At 47.0% G+C, this 19,774-nt stretch overlaps 1 protein-coding gene across 3 annotated transcripts in view; it reads left to right on the top strand.

The window, feature by feature from the left end:
- The window catches only part of LOC134945529 (somatostatin receptor type 5-like), a 534,823-nt gene that overhangs the window by 272,609 nt on the left and 242,440 nt on the right, over nucleotides 1–19,774 (top strand). For 2 of the 3 annotated variants that reach the window (XR_010182124.1, XM_063934874.1), the window contains exon 3: nucleotides 5,309–5,342. Coding sequence is in view for 1 of the 3 variants with exons in the window: in XM_063934875.1 (XP_063790945.1) it covers nucleotides 5,309–5,342; nucleotides 17,214–17,285 (106 nt within the window). In the remaining 2 variants the exon portion in view is untranslated. Of the gene's footprint in view, nucleotides 1–5,308; nucleotides 5,343–17,213; nucleotides 17,286–19,774 lie in introns of all 3 variants that reach the window. The other variant, XM_063934875.1, reaches the window with a different exon arrangement.

Below are 19,774 nucleotides of genomic sequence, written 5' to 3'. Positions count from 1 at the left end.
CCTGCGTTTGTGAAAATGGAGACGTGTTGCTTGCGTTTAGGGGGAGGGAAGAGGCCAGGGATCGCCGTTGTAGGATGGAGATTTCCTGGCCTATGCAAATGGCGGCTTGTGCGGCATCATGAGTGCCGCAAGCAGCCCGATGGTGAGTGACGTATTCGATGGTGCGTCCTAGAATGCAGCTCAGATCATTACTGCAGCACGAGGCGTCGATGTGTAATAGACTTAACTAGAATTACCTTATGGCGCTATCACAGCTGCTTCCAAGGAGCTTAGGGGGACATGTATTAAGCAGTGATAAAAGTGGAGAAGTGAGCCAGTGGAGAAGTTACCCAGAGAAACCAATCAGTTGCTCTGTATACTTTTATAGTATGCAAATTAGAAATGTTACGTCAATGCTGATTGGTTGGCTGATTGGGGGGGAGGGGGGCACACTCCCTATCAAAGTGCTGTGGGTCCCCGGCTTGACTTGCTCGTGACTCCATACACACACATATGATTGTGACGTGAATTGTATGTGTGGGTACGGGCTTCTATGGGATCGAATGTTTTAAATATTAAACAGTACTGTACATAAAAATTTACCATCTGACCCCAGTCCAGGAGCGCTATAAGCCTTTTATCGGCAAATGCCCCTGTATCATCACTGCATACACACATATACAATTGTCAGGCTGTTCTTTCAGTAATTGTATGTGTGCGTACCCGCCTCCAGTTTCGGCCCCCTACAGTTAGAGCGCTGTCACTGCTTATCTAAACACCAGTGAGAGGTGTACTTACCTAGGTATCAGTACACAAGCAACCTTCCGGGGTTATCAGTATATCCTCTGCCTTTGCCTACACTGGATTTGTTTATATGATAACATCTTAAGAGCCAGTAAGTGTCCTGTCCCTTTATAAACTTCAGCAATACCTGATTAGTGGTGAGCTTCTACTACTTGGAGTAGATGTCCTGAGACATCTGAGTGCAAGAACGCATGTTCAGTTTTAATGGGAAGGTGATAGGTGTAGATCTTATTCAGTGACTGTCTAGAGCTCTTATCATTTCTCCTCCGATAATGTCGTAACATGTGGAACCTTGCACAGATTCCTAGCTCGCTATGGGTGGGATGTACTAAAGGGAAAATGCGATAAAACCCCCATTTTCGGTGGTTTTATCGCATTTTCGTATGTACTATCACCTGATCGCCGCATTTTCGCAGATGAGATGGCGATACTCTATAGAAGCCTACGGGCTTCTTTTCGCCGGCCGACGCAACCTGTCACAGACGCCTCCCCCTGCAGCAGACGCCTTCCCCCCGGCATACCTTCCTCCAGGAAGCCTGGACCTGGAAGGCAATCTCCTCCTCCCCCTAGCAACGCAGTTGGAGGTCCTTCCAGCTGCAGGGGGGAGGAGGAGGTGCCGGGGACAGCCTGCTGCCTGCTTCCCGGCAGTGGAGCAGGTGAAGAGCCCAGGGAGGTGGCGGAGACCCCCCGCACACCACCACCTCACAGGTATCGCGGGGGGCCTCCGTCACTGCATTGCAATAGGCGGCGAGGGCGGCAATGTATGTTGATACATCCTGCCCCAAGTGTGGACAGCTCTGGATGCAGGATTCCAACCAGGATCTGCAATCAGGAACATGTTAGTTGGGACAGGCCATTAGGAGCAAAGAGCCCAGGAGAAGGTAGGAGAGAGGATGTCAGGAGGGTAACAAAGCGATGGGCTATGCGGACAGAGGGAGCGAGGAGGAGGGGGAGTTAGGGGAGGAAGAACAAGCAGCTTCTGTAAGTCCGTGAGGGCTTGCACCTCAGGACTATTACATGGTCATCAAGAGAGGAGGTACAGAGGCTCAAGGACTGGAGGAGTAGTCCGGTGAGATACCAACGCAGATATTGGGCATGGCCAAAGCGAGAGGCTGGCACATCTGCGCAGCTTCAGTACATACAGGTGAGTCCTGATATACCTTGCATCCATACGCCATACTGCGCGTCTCTGCAGATCCGAGAGGTGTAGTCTGCATCAGTGACGTAGTGAATCACCACTCACAGTGTACTAGAGGCGCTGGGCTGCGACTTTGACCGCAGTGTAATTAGTTCTACACATGTACAAAGTGGCAGATGCAGCACAACATGGCATGAGAAAAAGCTGTGCCCGCTGCATCGTAGCATTACGTATTGCGACAAGGATCACATACACCAGGTAAAAGTTCCAAATGACAGGTTTATTTTCCACAGACAGGCAGTTCTTAGCAGAATGTCAGCAGTTTACAAGAAAGGAGTGGCGTAACTACTGCCCCCACAGCCCTCGCGGTGGCTTGGGGGCGCAGGGCTGCGGGGGCGCCACTGATTTAGCGCAGATTGACATGCGGACGAGCGTCCGCATGTCAATCTGCTGTCGCCTCTCCCTCCTTCCCTCCGCTGCTGTGATGGAGGGACACGGAGGGCACAGCGCGCGCCTCTCCTGTGTCCCTCCTGGGTCTCCGGCGGGTCTAATAAATGAAGTGCCGTTCGTGAGCTCTGATTGGCTCACGAACTGGCACTTCCTTTAACAGACCCACCGGAGACGCAGAAGGGACACAGCAGAGGCGCGCGCTGTGCCCTCCGTGTCCTTCCATCATAAAACAGCGGAGGAGCGCGGGGGCGGGGGAATTTAACTGGCACTGGGGGAGCACTTCGGGGGGCATATGTGGCACTGAGGGGGCATATGTGGCACTTGGGGGGTATATGTGTACCTGGCACATGGGGAGGGGGGCTATATTTGGCACTGGGGGCATGTGAGTACCTGGCACTGTTGGGGAATATCTGGCACTGGGGGCATATGTGGCACTGGGAGTACAGCCCTAGCAACAAGCACTACCCCCTAGCAACGAGCATGACACCCAGTGCATGAAACCCCTGGCAACGAGCATGACACCCAGTGCATGAAACCCCTGGCAACGAGCATGACACCCTGAGCATGAAAACCCCTGGCACCGTGCATGGAACCAAGAGCATGAAACCCCTGGCAACGAGCAGGTAATTTAAAAGTAATTAGAACCCTTACGGTAGGACTTAATGTGTAATGGACATTACGGTGTGTGGCCTAATGTATCACGGACATTGTGGTGTGTGTCATAATGTGTCACAGGCATTACGGTGTGTGGCATACTATATCACGGGCATTGTGGTATGTGGTATAATGTCTCAGGGGCATTGCAGTGTGGCATAATGTATAACGGGCATTGCAGTGTGTGGCATAGGGTATAACGGGCATTGCAGTATGTGTCACAGGCATTACGGTGTGTGGTATACTATATCACGGGCATTGTGGTATAATGTCTCAGGGTCATTGCGGTGTGTGGCATAATGTATCACGGACATTGCGGTGTGTGTCATAATGTGTCACAGGCATCACGGTGTGTGGCATACTATATCACGGGCATTGTGGTATGTGGTATAATGTCTCAGGGTCATTGCGGTGTGTGTCATAATGTGTCACAGACATTGTATGTGCTATAATGTATCAGGGGCATTGCAGTGTGTAGCATAATGTATAACGGGCATTGCGATTCCTGTCATAATGTGTCACTGGCATTACGGTGTGTGGCATAATGTGTCGGGGGCATTACGGTGTGTGCATATTGTGTCATGTGCATTATTGTGTGTGCCATTATTGTGTGTGCCATTGCAGTATGTGGCCTAGATTCTTTCCACCCACACCCTGCTGTTCTACTGTGTATCCATGCTAGGTACTGTATGTTGCTGCTGATCCTGTCACACTATACAGATTCAGACTCATTCGCACACAGATGTACAAATATTGCACATAAAATTGGCAGTGTAATCCATCAATGAGAATGGGCACACACTGAATGGTGATAAAGCATGCAATGTTACAGGGGGTGATGGTATGATTGCACAGGCTGAGTGGCTTTGGGGATTTTTGACAAGATTTGAAGTCTATCACTATGGGGGCAGCATGGTGTAACAGTGGCTAACATTGCTGCTTCATTAAGAAGTAATTAAACGCTAAATACATCCAGTGTTACATTTCTGAAAGCTGATACAGTCAAATCCCTCTGCTGCTGATCAAAATCCTTAAAGCAATCATAGTAGATATAAGCAGAACAGCGCTGAGGAAATCTGATTTATTCAGCAACTTCTATAATCCAACATGAAATGAGCAGCGGAACAAATTACCAGTCATATTTATCAGGTTTTTATTACACTGTAAGGGCAAAATAAAATAAAAATTCATTCATACAATAAAATAATTATTCTAAATGAGCATCTGCATCAATAATAAATTCATAGGTCTTCATTAGGAATTAAAAAAGATAATTGTATTAGTGCAAAAAATAGATTTTTATTACAGAGTCCATTAATTCCTTTAGGACAGATGGCGGAATAAAGTGCTTGGAGTAACACGGCAGGAGCCATCACATGCACATCCGCCTGCAATAAGGAACCACAAGTCCCACACTGTTAGAATTACATCACAAACAATGGGGGTTATTCAGAGATGGATGCAGATCTTGCTTCCCGCAGTAAGGTCTGCATCCATCTACTCACATGCTGGGGGCCGGCCAACACAGGGCAAGGCTGCTCAGCATGTGTGTGGTGCCACCCCGTGATGCATCGGCAATTTAATTGCGGACACATTGATTAAAGGTTGACCCCTGCCTGCGCAGCCTGGCTGCGGTGACAGGCATTCCGGTGCCAAGTTTATTTCACGGAGCAGCTGTGTGACCCCCCCACCCGTTTTGACCGTCATGCCCCAGCAATGCTGAAACGCTGCCCCCCGAACGCCTGCCGCTGTCAATAATATGGCCGCACCCTTCCAGGAAGCGGTCGCAAGGAGAAGGATTGTGCATGTGTACTGCGGCCGCTGCGCATGCACAGACTAGATGGACGCGGCCGCTGCGCACAGACGCACGGTTGTGCCTATCTCTGAATTGCCCCCCAAATCTTGTGTATCTATCTATCTATCTATCTATCTATCTATCTATCTATCTATCTATCTATCTGTCTATCTATCTGTAACCCTATTCCCGCAGGAAGGTTAGCTATATATTAAGCCCCCCCCTGGTATGTTACTAGGAGCTCCTTCTCTTTCCCCGCATTGGGGAATATCTTAGTGCCTCCACCCAAGCTAAAGTAATGAGGCGGCTTGCCTGGGTAAGCCGAGGATGCAAAAGTGGTAATGCACCCTTAGATTTTCCTCCACAACCTATAGGGTCCAGGGGATTGGGTATCAATAATTAATGTTACCGTGTACCGTTCCAACAAATGATAAGATCTCCCCGTGGAATTATAACCCGTATTACCTGTTCTCTGTTTTTCTTTCCAGGTTGGATTATCTCTTCATGGGCACGCTACACCAGGTAAGTACTGCAGTTGTTTTTATTACCATGTAATCCAGAATTGTACATTTAAATATAACATAACACTTAAGAAATAGTAACTATACTCTACTAGACATATTACTGATGCATGCAATACAAAAAAAACTCTATAGGTACCTTGTCTATAGTCTACTAGACTATAGCCCCGGGTATTTTAGAAAAAAAACATAGCTGCGCAGTAAGATCTACAGTATAACTTAAATGGGGTCCCAGATATTAGTGAAAGTCCAACTGAGAAGTTCTGTGGACTTAAGCTACTGTGGATCAGATGAGAAAGTATCACAATGTATCTGTCCTTCCATAACCTGGGATACTACTGAAGAAATCAATGTCGTAGGCGCAACCAGCTGCCCTAGTTGTGGCAACTCTGGGGGTCAAAGTCTGAGTTTGAGGAATGACGGTATGGTTTGAGTGCTATGTGGCTCCGAATGTCTCTCTGGTTATGTCCGACTAGACCCGTCTATCCTTCCTAGGGTTCAGACTTATACTCAGTGGTGCTGTAGGGGAAGGGTCCACTAGTCTAAATTTCTGTAGTTACTTCAGTGGCTAAAGCTTTTCATTACACACTTAACCAACAGTTAATGTACTTGATATGGTGCTATTTGGTTTTCTTCCTTGGTATGTGCACCTAATGACGCTCTCAGTGTAATAGTAAATACAGGATCAGTCTAGAATTCATTTGTTTAGATGCCAACAGTTAACCCGTCGGAAGATAATTGATCTGGGATCACTGACTCGGGCTAAATTATCCTTGTAGCAGTGTGGTATCAACGAAAGATGAAGTTAGCCAGTGAGCTCCAGGCGGGGCCCACTTCTAAGTGTAGTGTCAGAAGATGAATCTGGCTCCCTCACTGAATGTAGATGTACAGTAGGACGGATCGGTCGGCGACAGCCTAGGCATGCCAAGCTACACTTATATGGTGAGGGCTCAGAGTCTCTGGGTAGTGAAGTGCAGTATACTTAGGGAGATAATTTCTCTTTCAATATTAATGCTGTCTATGCTGCTCCCCCAACTCACAACAATGATGATGCGGTATATGCTGATGGTAGAAAGGACTGAATCAGTGTAGATCAATCAGCCCCTACACAGCGTCCTCCGTTGCTATGGAGTCGGGGACTGCCTGTCTGTCTCTTCTCCGCTAACTAGGCTTTCCCTTACTGCTGCCGTGGCTCCCCATTGCTACCACATATGGGGTTATGCCCCCCTTTCACTCTCCTCTACCAAAATGGGGCAGTTTCACCAGCGCTGCTCTCAGGCACCTCTAGCCGCCGTTCTCCCTGCTCCGGAGCGGCTCCCGTCCAGAACCTCTCGCTGTGGCTCACAGCGTCTCTGCGCCTGTGCCCGCTTTCCACGATAAGTGGCTATCTCCGGCGGCTCTGCACTCCGGTCTCCCCTGCGTCTCTAAGGTGCGTCTCTGCTCCCTCTCCTCAACTCTTCTCTCTCCAGCTTCCTCCCTTCTCATCCTCCTAACTGATTTCTCCAACCGTTTTTTTTTTCCTCATGCCACTTCTGGAAACTTCTTCCTCAATACCCCCGTGCCCACTCAACTAACAGCAGTAATCAGCATGGCTACACATATTATTCTTATAAATTATAATTGAGTACATCTAATAAATTATAATTGGGTACCTTTATCTGCTATAGGTAACACAACTGCAGTGCTTATTCCATTAATAATATTCTTGGGGCTACATATCTATCTATCTATCTATCTATCTATCTATCTATCTATCTATCTATCTATCTATCTATCTATCTATCTATCTATCTATATCTTTACGGGCCAGATGTAATGACGCCCAAGTTCGGCAGCCATGCGGGATGCCAGACGAATTCTGACTATTTTTTTTAAAGGCGCAATCACTTACAGTACAAGGCAAAACTATGCCTTGTAAGTGGCAGCACAGATGGTGTGATGGTTAGCATTACTGCCTCACAGCACTGAGGTCATGGGTTTGATTTCCACCATGGCCCGAACTGTGTGGAGTTTGTATATTCTCCCTGTACTTGTGTGGGTTTCCTCCGGGTTCTCTGGTTTCCTCCCACAATCCCAAAATATACTGGTAGGTTAATTGACTCCCTACAAATTAACCCTAGCGTGAATGTGTGTGCGTGTACGTGTGGTAGGGAATATAGATTGTAAGCTACACTGGGGCAGGGACTGATGTGAATGGCCAAAAAAAAAAGCGCTGTGGAATATGTGTGCGCTATATAAATAACTGGTAATAATAATAATATTACCAATAATAATAAGTTATTGCCCCTTTAAAAAAACTACCGAGTTTGGCCAGCATCCCGCACGGCCGCCAGACTTAGATGTCATTACATTCGGTCCCACATCTCTTTACATCAGAACTTGGTATGAGAAAAAGCCATTACACTACTTTTTCTGTGGCTTTTATAAACATTACGCTACACAGTAGTACCCCTTCTACACATTATGCAACAATCTAGAGCCGCTTATTCACATCAGGCTACACAGTAGTACCCCTTATACACATTACGCTATACAGTAGTACCCCTTATACACATTATGCAACAATCTAGAGCCGCTTATTCACATCAGGCTACACAGTAGTACCCCTTATACACATTACGCTACACAGTAGTACCCCTTATACACATTACGCAACAATCTAGAGCTGCTTATTCACATCAGACTACACAGTAGTACCCCTTATACACATTACGCTACCCAGTAAAACCCTTTATACACATTATGACACACAGTAATACCCCTTATACACATTATGCCACACAGTTGTGCCCCTTATACTATTATGTCACACAGTACTACCCCTTATACACATTATGCCGCACAATAGTGCCCCTTATACACATTATGCCACACAGTAGTACCTCTTATACACATAAGGCCATATAGTAATACCCCTTATACACATAGAGTCTGTTTTGCGGGCATGTCTGGCAATTATTCACTGCACATGGGAGCATATGCAACTTCCAGCATTTACAGGCAATATACAGTTATACACATCATAGCAGTGTCTCCCCCTGCAGCTGAGAGGGGGTAACTGCAATTTGCGCATAGGCATTCTGAGGGCATGCTGCGGGCATGTACTGTAGGTGCAGCTGCGATCTAGTCAGAGGTGAGCGTGTGTAGCGATACATCTGATTACAGACCGACCTCTGGCTTCAAGGTTAGAGCTTGCGTGCAAATTATGAGCACAGTTACATGCAGAAGCAGATGGCAAAGTTACACAATTTGTTTCCAATCACGCTATACCGCCAACTCTAAGACGGAATGCAATCGGACAATGTGTACGGTTTTCACGGATCTCAGTACGCTGTGCATGCGCCAAAGAAATAAGCCAGCAACTGCGCATGTGCCAAATCAGGCGTAAGCACACGGACGGAGTCAGCCAGTGCGTATGGATTGATCCTAGTGTTGGCAGACAACACTATCTGTGAAATGGTTGTTTCATGTGGGTGGTGATCGGATGGTGACTGAAACTGATAGAACTGATCTGTCGCGTGGGCGTACTGGGGGCGTGTCATTGGGAGTGTCTGGGGCATGGTAGGGTGTGTCAGGGGCATCTGCGGATGTAAGACCACTGGGCGGGACAGGCTGCCACATGCAGTCACACGGTTCTTTACTATATATAGCAGAACTCTGACATTAGCATAATGGAGTAAGCCGGCACCCGGGCCAGGCAAAAAAGCGTCTGGAAATGCGTCGGATTTAGAACCAGCCCCAGTGTGCACAGGTAAAGAAGATTGCTGAGCTCTGATTAAACACTACCTTCCTACAGTAATCATCAGTATTGTTCCCCGTCCCACCACTGTGTACTGTACTGTGATGACCTGTAGCGTGATACTGCTCTGTGCCTCTATATACTGCACATCGCTATTCTGCAGGAATAAAGAGGAGGACATTGCAGATGTGTTCTATGAATTGTAAAATGTAAATGTGCACTTGCTATATATTACTTTATGCGTAGCAAAGACAATTTCCGGTAGCCTTTCCTAGTTTATAAAATGCATTAGTCTTGCACCCGGCTGCATAGGATTGCTTCCCCCCAGGGGAATCTATAATGATGAAATTACATTATTTTCCTCCATTAAGAATGCATGCCCGCACCGCAGCTTTGCTGTAAAACGTGAGATTTGCCAACAGAAACAAGGACAGAATTCCGTCTTATTTTCAGAGCTGCAAATCACATTTGTATTTATACATGATTACTCTATGTACTAATCTGTTCATGCGGAGCAAAACATTTTATGCCCATATAAAGAGCTATTCATTTCCTTAGACATTTAGTGGTTTCCAAATGTATTTCCGACTAGCTGTAAAATACTGCAGGCTCCTAATTTTTGAGGACTTTACAGCATCCTGACTCCGATGTGGAGGGTGGGGTTAGGAGGGGGTTTGTGATCACCATACTTTTGTATGGTGAGTGCGATTAATGAAGGAGTCGAAAGCACTGCTTTCCGTTCCTCATGGGGTTCAGGTTCAGCATCTCAGAATGGCGTAACCTGACCTGCGGTGCAGAGATGGCAGGGAAGCTCAATGCTTCTCTGCTCGGAACCCAGCGCTGGCTCCGCCCCCTGACCTCCCAGCAGTCAATAGACGGCAAATGCGCAGAGGGACCCGTGCATCGGAGTGGGGACTGCCTGGAGAAGACCTCACCGCTGGACCCCTGGATTCCGCAGCGTATCGCTGGAAGGGTGAGTATACATGAATTGCTACTTATTACATCGCATCGTATACTAATAGTAAGTAGCAATTCAGTTTTCGGTTTTTATATGAATAGACCCTCAGACGGATCTCTGCGCACGGGCACAAATAGCATACAGCGCATGTGCAAATTAGAGATGAGCGGGTTCGGTTCTCAGAGAACCGAACCCTACCGAACTTCACCATTCGAGTCCGGTTCCAAGCCAAGCTCGGGTTTTCCCGCCTGACTCGGAAACCAGAACGAGGCAAAACGTCATCATCCCGCTGTCGAATTCTTGTGGGATTTGGATTCCATATAAGGAGCCGCGCGTCCCCGCCATTTTCACTCCGGCATTGGAGAGTGTAGAGAGTGGACGTGTCTCCGTTCTCTCAGTGTCCTCAGTGTCCGTGGCTTGTGCTGAATCTGTCCATTCACAGTGGTTGTGTCCTCTGCTGCCCTATGTCCAGTGCTGTCCAGTGGTGGTGTCCTCTGCTGCATCAGTTCAGTGGTGGTGTGTTGTGCTGCATCAGTCACAGTGGTGGTGTCATCTGCTGCCATATGTCCAGTGCTGTCCAGTGGTGCTGTGTTGTGCTGCATCAGTTCAGTGGTGCTGTGTTGTGCTGCATCAGTCACAGTGGTGGTGTCCTCTGCTGCCATATGTCCAGTGCTGTCCAGTGGTGCTGTGTTGTGCTGCATCAGTTCAGTGGTGGTGTGTTGTGCTGCATCAGTCACAGTGGTGGTGTCTCTGCTGCCATATGTCCAGTGCTGTCCAGTGGTGCTGTGTTGTGCTGCATCAGTTCAGTGGTGCTGTGTTGTGCTGCATCAGTCACAGTCGTGGTGTCCTTTGCTGCTATATGTCCAGTGCTGCTGTATAATAAGTCCCTTACAGTGTTGCTGTGTTGTCCTGCATCAGAACAGTTGTAGTGTCCTGGCCATCAGCCATCAGTCATTCCAGTGACCAGGCAGTCACAGTGGTATATGCTGCTACTATATGTCCACTGCTACAGTATAATAATAATAATAATAATAATAATAATAATAATAACAACAACAACAAGAAGTCCTTCACAGTGTTGCTGTGTTGTGCTGCATCAGACCAGTGGTAGTGTCCTGACCATCAGCCATCAGTCATTCCTGTGCCGCATATTGTGTTATATAACTTCAGAAACATAATGGAGAACAAAAATTTGGAGGATAAAATAGGGAAAGATAAAGAACCACTTCCTCCTAGTGCTGAAGCTGTTGCCACTAGCCATGACATAGACAATGAAATGCCATCAACATCGTCTGCCAAGGCCGATGCCCAATGTGATAGTAGAGGGCATGTAAAATCCAAAAAGCTAAAGTTCAGTAAAAAGACCCCCAAAAAGAAATTTAAATGGTCTGAGGAGAAACGTAAACTTGCCAATATGACATTTATGACGCGGAGTTGCAAGGTACGGCTGAGGCCCTGGCCTATGTTCATGGCTAGCGGTACAGCTTCACATGACGATGGAAGCCCTCATCTTCCCGCTAGAAAAATTAAAAGAGTTAAGCTGGAAAAAGCACAGAAAAGAACTGTGCGTTCTGAGATGGTATCACAAATCCCCAAGGAGAGTCCAAGTGTGTCGGCTCCTTCCACCATTTGCACGCCCCCTGCAAGTGCTGGAAGGAGCCACCACAGTCCAGTTCCTGATATTGAAATTGAAGATGTCACTGTTGAAGTACACCAGGATGACGATATGGGTGTTGCTGGCGCTGTGGAGGAAGTTGACGATGAGGATTCTGATGGTGATGTGGTTTGTTTAAGTCAGGCACCGGGAATACACCTGTAGTCCGTGGGATGAAGAAGCCCATTGTGATGCCCGGGAAAACTACCAAAAAAGCCACCTCTTCGGTGTGGAATTATTTATCCACAAATCCGTACAACAGGGGTCAAGCCATCTGTTGCCTCTGTCAATCTGTAATAAGTAGTTGTAAGGATGTTAACCACCTAGGAACATCCTCCCTTATACGTCACCTGCTGCGCATTCATCAGAAGTCAGTGTCAAGTTGTGAAACTTTGGGTAAGAGCGTAAGCAGTCCACTGACACCTAAATCCCTTCTTCTTCCTGTACCCAAGCTCCTGCAAGCCACACCACCAACTCCCTCAACGTCAACTTCCTCCTCAGTCAGGAAAGTCAGTAGTCCTGCAGGCCATGTCACGGTCAAGATTGAGGAGTCCTCTCCTAGCCGGGATTCCTCTGGGGGATCCTTGAGTGGTACGCCTGCTGTTGCTGCCACTGCTGTTGTTGCTGCTGGGAGTCGATCGTCATCCCAGAGGGGAAGTCGGAAGACCACTTGTACTACTTCCAGTAAGCAATTGACTGTCCAACAGTCCTATGTGAGGAAGATTAAATATGACAGCAGTCATCCTTTTGCAAAGCGGATAACTGAGGCCTTGACAGCTATGTTGGTGTTAGACGTGCGTCCGGTATCCGCCATTAGTTCAGTGGGACTTAGAGAATTGTTTGAGGTACTGTGTCCCCGGTATCAAATCCCATCTAGGTTCCACTTCTCTAGGCTGGCGATATCGAGAATGTACACAGACGTCAGAAAAAGAGTCACCAGTGTCCTATAAAATGCGGTTGTATCCAGTGTCAACTTAACCACGGACAAGTGGAACAGGGCAGACTAAGGACTATTTGACTGTAACAGCCCACTGGGTAGATGTATGGCCTCCCGCAGCAACAACAGCAGCGGCACCAGTAGCAGCATCTCGCAAACGCCAACTCGTTCCTAGGCAGGCTACGCTATGTATCACCGCTTTCCGTAAGAGGTACACAGCTGACAACCTCTTACGGAAACTGAGGAACATCATTGCAGAATGGCTTACCCCAATTGGACTCACCTGGGGATTTGTGATATCGGACAACGCCACCAATATTGTGCGTGCATTACATCTGGGCAAATTCCAGCACGTCCCATGTTTTGCACATACAATTAATTTGGTGGTGCAGAATTTTTTTAAAAATGACAGTGATGTGCAGGAGGTGCTGTTGGTGGCCCGGAAAATTGCGGGGCACTTTCGGTATTCAGCCACCACGTGCCGAATACTGGAGCACCAGCAAACACGCCTGAACCTGCCCTGCCCTGCCATCAACTGAAGCATGAGGTGGGATTCAACACTCTATATGCTTCAGAGGATGGAGGAGCCACAAAAGGCCATTCAAGCCTATACATCAACCTACGATATAGGCAAAGGAGGGGTAATGCACCTGACTCAAGCACAGTGGAGAATGATTTCCATCTTGTGCAAGGTTCTCCAACCAATCGAACTTGCCACACGTGAAGTCAGTTCAGACACTGGCTGCTTGAGTCAGGTCATTCCCCTCATCAGGCTATTGCAGAAGCAGCTGGAGAAATTGAATGAAGAGCTAAGACGGAGCAATTCCACAAAGTATGTGGGACTTGTGGATGGAGCCCTTCATTCACTTTGCCAGGATTCAAGGGTGGTCAATCTGTTGAAATCAGAGCACTACATTTTGGCCACCGTGCTCGATCCTAGGTTTAAAGCCTATGTTGTATCTCTCTTTCCGGCAGACACAAGTGTGCAGAGGTGCAAAGACCTGCTGGTGAGTAAATTGTCAACTCAAGCGGAACGTGACCCGTCAACAGCTCAATTTCTCCCGCCACTGGGGCTGCAAGGAAAAGGATAAGATTTCCTAGCCCACCCGCTGGCAGTGATGCAGGGCAGTCAGGAGCGAAAGCTGACATCTAGTCCAGACTGAAGGACCTGCCAACAATTACCGACATGTCTACTGTCACTGCATATGATTCTGTCGTCGTTGAAATAATGGTGGAGGATTATATGAGTGACAGCACCCAAGTAGGTATGTCAGACAGTCCGTATGTATACTGGCAGGAAAAAGAGGCAATTTGGATGCCCTTTCACAAACTGGCTTTATTTTACCTAAGTTGCCCCCCCTCCCCCCCAATGTGTACTCCGAAAGAGTGTTTAGTGCAGCCGGTAACCTTGTCAGCGATCAGCGTAGGAGGTTACTTCCACTAAATATGGAGAAGATGATGTTCATCAAAATGAATTATAAATTCCTCCGGGAAGACCTTTACCAGCAATTGCCTCCAGAAAGTACACAGGGACCTGAGATGGTGGATTCCAGTGGGGACAAATTAATACTCTGTGAGGAGGAGGATGTACACAGTGAAAGGGGTGAGGAATCGGAGGATGAGGATGAAGTCGACTTCTTGCCTCTGTAGAGCCATTTTGTGCAAGGAGAGATTGCTTGCTTCTTTTTTGGTGGGGCCCCAAACAAACCAGTCATTTCAGCCACAGTCGTGTGGCAGACCCTGTTGCTGTAAAGATTGGTTTGTTAAAGTGTGCATGTCCTGTTTATACAACATAAGGGTAGATGGGAGGGCCCAAGGACAATTCCCTTTTGCACCTCTTTTTCTTCTTTGCATCATGTGCTGTTTGGGGACTAGTTTTTTTAAGTGCCATTCTCTCTGTAACTGCAGTGCCACTCCTAGATGGGCCAGGTGTTTGTGCCGCACACTTGTGTCGCTTAGCTTAGTCATCCAGATACCTCATTGCACCTCTTTTTCTTCTTTGCATCATGTGCTGTTTGAGGACTAGTTTTTTTTAAGTGCCATACTCTCTGTAACTGCAGTGCCAATCCTAGATGGGCCAGGTGTTTGTGCCCCACACTTGTGTCGCTTAGCTTAGTCATCCAGCTACCTCATTGCACATCTTTTTCTTCTTTGCATCATGTGCTGTTTGGGGACTAGTTTTTATAAGTGCCATCCTCTCTGTAACTGCAGTGCCACTCCTAGATGGGCCAGGTGTTTGTGCCGCACACTTGTGTTGCTTAGCTTAGTCCTCCAGCTACCTCATTGCACCTCTTTTTCTTCTTTGCATCATGTGCTGTTTGGGCCTATTTTTGAAATCTGCCATCCTGTCTGCCACTGCAGTGCCAATCCTAGATGGGCCAGGTGTTTGTGCCACACACTTGTGTCGCTTAGCTTAGTCATCCAGCTACCTCATTGCACCTCTTTTTTTTCTTTGCATCATGTGCTGTTTGGGGCCTATTTTTTAAATCTGCCATCTTGTCTGCCACTGCAGTGCCATTCCTAGATGGGACAGGTGTTTGTGCTGCACACTTGTATCGCTTAGCTTAGTCATACAGCCACCTCGGTGCAACCTTGTGGCCTACAAACAATATTGTGAGGTGTTCAGAATAGACTGGAAATGAGTGGAAATTAATGTTATTGAGGATAGGATCAAAATTACCCCCAAATTATGTGATTTTAGCTGTTTTTATGTTTTGTTTTTTTTAAATCATCCAAAATCAAAACACGAAAGGGTGGTTTTGGCAAAACCAAGCCAAAACACGAAAGTGGAATTAGAACCAAAACCAAAACACAAAACACGAAAAGTGCCAGCCGCACATCTCTAGAATGTAAATTTACTCATTACCGTGCATGTCCGTCCTATTCTGAGTCGGATGAAACGGCACCGGATCTGTTTTTCCATCGAATTGGGCATTTCAAGGTGGCAACTGGGCATCAGCAATGCGAGCAAACAGAATCGCCCTGTCATGGGTGTGCTGCGCGAGTGTATGAAAAGCTCTGTGTGATTCTGAGTGGTGCGTACGGGGAGGAAGGCCTGTTCCTGGCGGATCTCTTGCACCTAGCATAGGGCTGTTGCAAGTGGTTACTAATGATGACAATTTGGGCGGCTGATGTAAAATGAATGGGCGGCATGACTTTCCGCTTGCAGACGCACAATCCACCGCATTAGCCCTATGGGTTACTGAATTAGTATAAGGTGGTAATTCTGGCTTCCTCAGCATGTGACTCAGTATTAGCCCATATGTACATATTGTTGTGAGAGGGCTTGTGTCTCACCACAATCGCCCACATTCTGGTGGAATCAGCTCCCTCCAAGGGAGAAGAAAACAAGGCCTGCACATTCTGCACCTGTAGTGGAGGTTTATAATTCTAGGCTTTCCGAATTGCACTGCTGCAGCTGGAGAAACAGAGGTCCAGGTTTTCCAGCTCACCCAGAGACAGCAGGAAGTCAGGTGCAGGAGAGGGGTTTAAAAATCCCAAACACACACTGCACTGTACGCTGGTGCCTATTAGGGGCCAGTGAGCAGGGTCTAGTTTATAGCTCCAGGGACTGTAGATATTGCCTGTGCCAGGAGAGAATGGCATGTGTGGCTGCAAGCCACTGCAGCAGAATGACTTGTGAGCACGGGAAGTGCTAGGACCTTTTATATTTGTTGCTTTATTTTTCTGTATGTACCTGAGTGACCAGGCCTACGCCTGTGTATGCTGTTCTACAGTGTCTGATGCCAGTAAAGACACTGTGGTTGTAGCTGGAAAACCTGCCTGCCAATCCTTATTTACAGTACCCGTGTTACAGTATGTACTACTGCGCAGAACCACTTCCACAGACAATGATGGTGGCTGTTATTCTCAGTATCTGTTAGTATGTTATGCTGCGTCTATTGGCGGCTGCACACTATAAGGGCTCTCCTTTTGTTCAGGGCCGCCAAGAGGGAGCAAGTGCCCCATCAGCCCAGCATCTGTGGATGGGGCCCTAAAAGTCCCAACATGGCATGGTCATATGTCCACACACTGTGGCCACAGCCCATTTTTGTACCAAAATTCCTAGGGGTGGCCCTACTTTAGGGAGCTGCACAGGGTGACAAGTGGAACCGATATTCATGTGAATGCTGCCTATTAATCCACTAGGAACTAGTGGCATCATTGAGACGTGAGGCACTTAGCTACCTCCATCACTTAGGCAGCAGGTACACTTTAAATGATGAATAAAGCATCAATTGCAAATGTTCTCTGGTTTGTAAAAGAAAAAAACTAACTTCTTCGTACAGCTTTGTTAATATTTTATTTCCATTATTCTCTCAATTTTCCAAAGCACATTTTCCGCTAATTCAATAGCAAGAACAAAGGACAATACAATTTATTATGGTAATAAAGGTGTTAGACTAACGACATTACATAACTGCAATGTACAAAATGTGTGTTTTTAATGAGTAGTTCTTTTGTCATTAAGATCACGATTATCCATTGACTGTAGCCCCACACAGTATCTGCACCCTGCACAAGCAATAACAATGAATAATAATTACATATCTCTAATTAAATATTTTTCCTGTGTCTGGACAGTTCCAGGACATGGAAACAGTACGAGGAGCATTCCTTCCATGGGAAAACAACTTCTCGAAGGCGAATAGTGCGGTAAGCTCTGTGACTTTTGTAAAGGTGGGTACACACTAGTAGATATATCTGCAGATCAACTGATATATCTATGGACGGATCGGGCAGTGTGTTCAGCATACACACTGCCCGATCCGTCGGGGACTGACGTCATGAGTTCAGCTGTCAATCATCGCCGGGCGCCGCAGCATGTGTACGGGCGGCCGTACACACACAGCGACGCGCCAATATATCGGTAGATATATTGTCCGTCGGCTGTGCTGCGCGGCCAGCGCGATACGTCTGTGAACTACGGAGTTCACAGACGCATCGGCCGTACACACTGGCCGACGCTCCCGCGATATATCGGCCGTTCAAGAGAACGGCCGATATATCGACCAGTGTGTACGGGCCTTAAGACTTTATAGGAAATGGAGTCCAAATATTGCATTTTTAATGAAAATACTGCAACCATTTAAAATTGTATGGTTGAAGTAACCAGGGCATGAAAACATTGCTGCCTTTTTCATTTTCCCATTGTGCCTAGAACTGTAATTATTTGCTGTAAATTAAATTCTACACATACACCACTGTGCTATATTCCAGTAACAACATATCGATTGGTTAGGCAGGGTCGAAACTAGGATTTTCATCAACCCCCCTCCCCGCCCCCCCAAAAAAATAAAAATGAAAAAAAGTAAAAATAAAACAAACGCAACTACGCAACACAGTAGTGCAACCTTATTCCCAGGGCCGCCATCAAGGGAGTGCTGGGGGCACAACTGTCCCAGGCCCGGCCGTTCTGACAGCGAGGGGAGGGCCTGGGCTGCATGCCAGCGGCGCATTGGGCCGGACTCTCGCTGGGCAGGACCCCTTCCTCATTAGCAGCCGCTGCCTGTTCTCAGACAGAGACATCACCGCAGCCACACTTTACATGCACTGATCGGCCAAGGCTGAGCTGTGTGCCTTTGAGACCATGTGTGTTAGCGGCAACGGAGGTGAGGTCTGGCCGGGTGACTGTTCAGCAAGTGAGATACGCGCCGCGCTGAAGCTGCTCTTGCTGAACAGTTACCTCCGTTGCCGCTAAGTCACAAAGGCACACAGCTCAGCCTGGCCAATCAGTGCATTGTATTGGGTTGGAGTTTTGGAATTTGCACTGGAATGGATTGTAGGTAAGTATCAAACAATTTTTATGACATAGAAGGCATAAGCATACTTACCGACTTTGTATTTCTCCTCTCCGGGAGAAGCCCGGAGAGGAGACGCTGCAGGTTTCTTCGGGGGGCGGGGCCGGACTGTGACATCACTAGGCCCCGCCCCCACATTGGGAAATGCCGCAGTTCGCGGGTCCGCGGGAAGGGGTGGGGCTAAAATGACGCGATTTGCGTCATTTTAACCCCTTCTCCACCCGACGGACCCGCGGGAGGTTATCTCTCCATCCTGCCCTCATCACTAGGGTGCGAGCAGGATGCGGGAGACCTGCCCACTCTTCCGGGGGTGCGGGGCGCTACCCCAAAAAATGGGAACCTCCTGCAGCTTCCGGGAGAGTAGGTAAGTATGGGCATAAGTAATGACCAACATAAAGCTACTGACTTTGCCTGCTGGGCTTTTATGGTAGAACTGAGTTAGCGGTGCTCCCTGACATTAGTTCAGAACAAACTATTGTGGGGTGTTTTTTGCACAGAAGAGCAAAAAAGGGACTGTTTTGTTGTCTCACTGGGGCACTCTTTTTAAATATGATTGCTGATAGAGTTATAATATAGGGTACACTGTGTGTGGAAATAAAACGTAACTTTTATTAATAAAGACAGATGAAACAATATTGTTGTATATATCCACAACAATAACTTAGTTAAAATAGTATTAAATAACAATGAAACAGTATGTTACTCACTTTTATTGAGGTGGGTGGCAGGATGTATATTTGCACACCCACTGTATTTTTAGTGAGTGTTAATATTCGACGTTCATCAAAGTGAAAGTTTGAAATCCCTTGTTTGCTCAATCAACTTATGAATTATTATACATAAGTGCATTCATAAGAGAGAAACAGGGGCAGTGGCGCACCCAGGGGGGGGGGGAGGGGGGGGGTTCCGAGCACCCAGAAACCCCCCTCCACCCAAATTTTTTTTTTTTTTTTTTTTTGCTGCATGAGTATTATTAATGGCTGTCTAGCGTCCTCTGCAGCCTGCTGTCTTCCTGGTGGCACTTGTAAGTGCTTAATAAAAGTTTACTTTATTTTAATTATAGTACATATATATCCATGTGCATACATATATACACATGTGTATATACATACATACATATAAACACACACACACATATGATATATATACATGTGTATATACAGTAGACGTGTACTGTATGTATGTATATATATATATATATATATATATGTATGCATGTTTAATATATATATGTGTATATACCAGGCATGTTCAAACTGCGGCCCTCCAGCTGTTGTAAAACTACATATCCCAGCATGCCCTGACACAGTTTTGCTGCCAGAGAATGCTAAAGCTGTGTCAGGG

This window comes from Pseudophryne corroboree, chromosome 7 (assembly GCF_028390025.1).
Source record: "Pseudophryne corroboree isolate aPseCor3 chromosome 7, aPseCor3.hap2, whole genome shotgun sequence".
In the NCBI taxonomy this organism is placed as follows: domain Eukaryota; kingdom Metazoa; phylum Chordata; class Amphibia; order Anura; family Myobatrachidae; genus Pseudophryne; species Pseudophryne corroboree.
The sequence above is the reverse complement of the archived record's forward strand: the minus strand, read 5'-3'. Positions and strand labels throughout refer to the sequence as shown.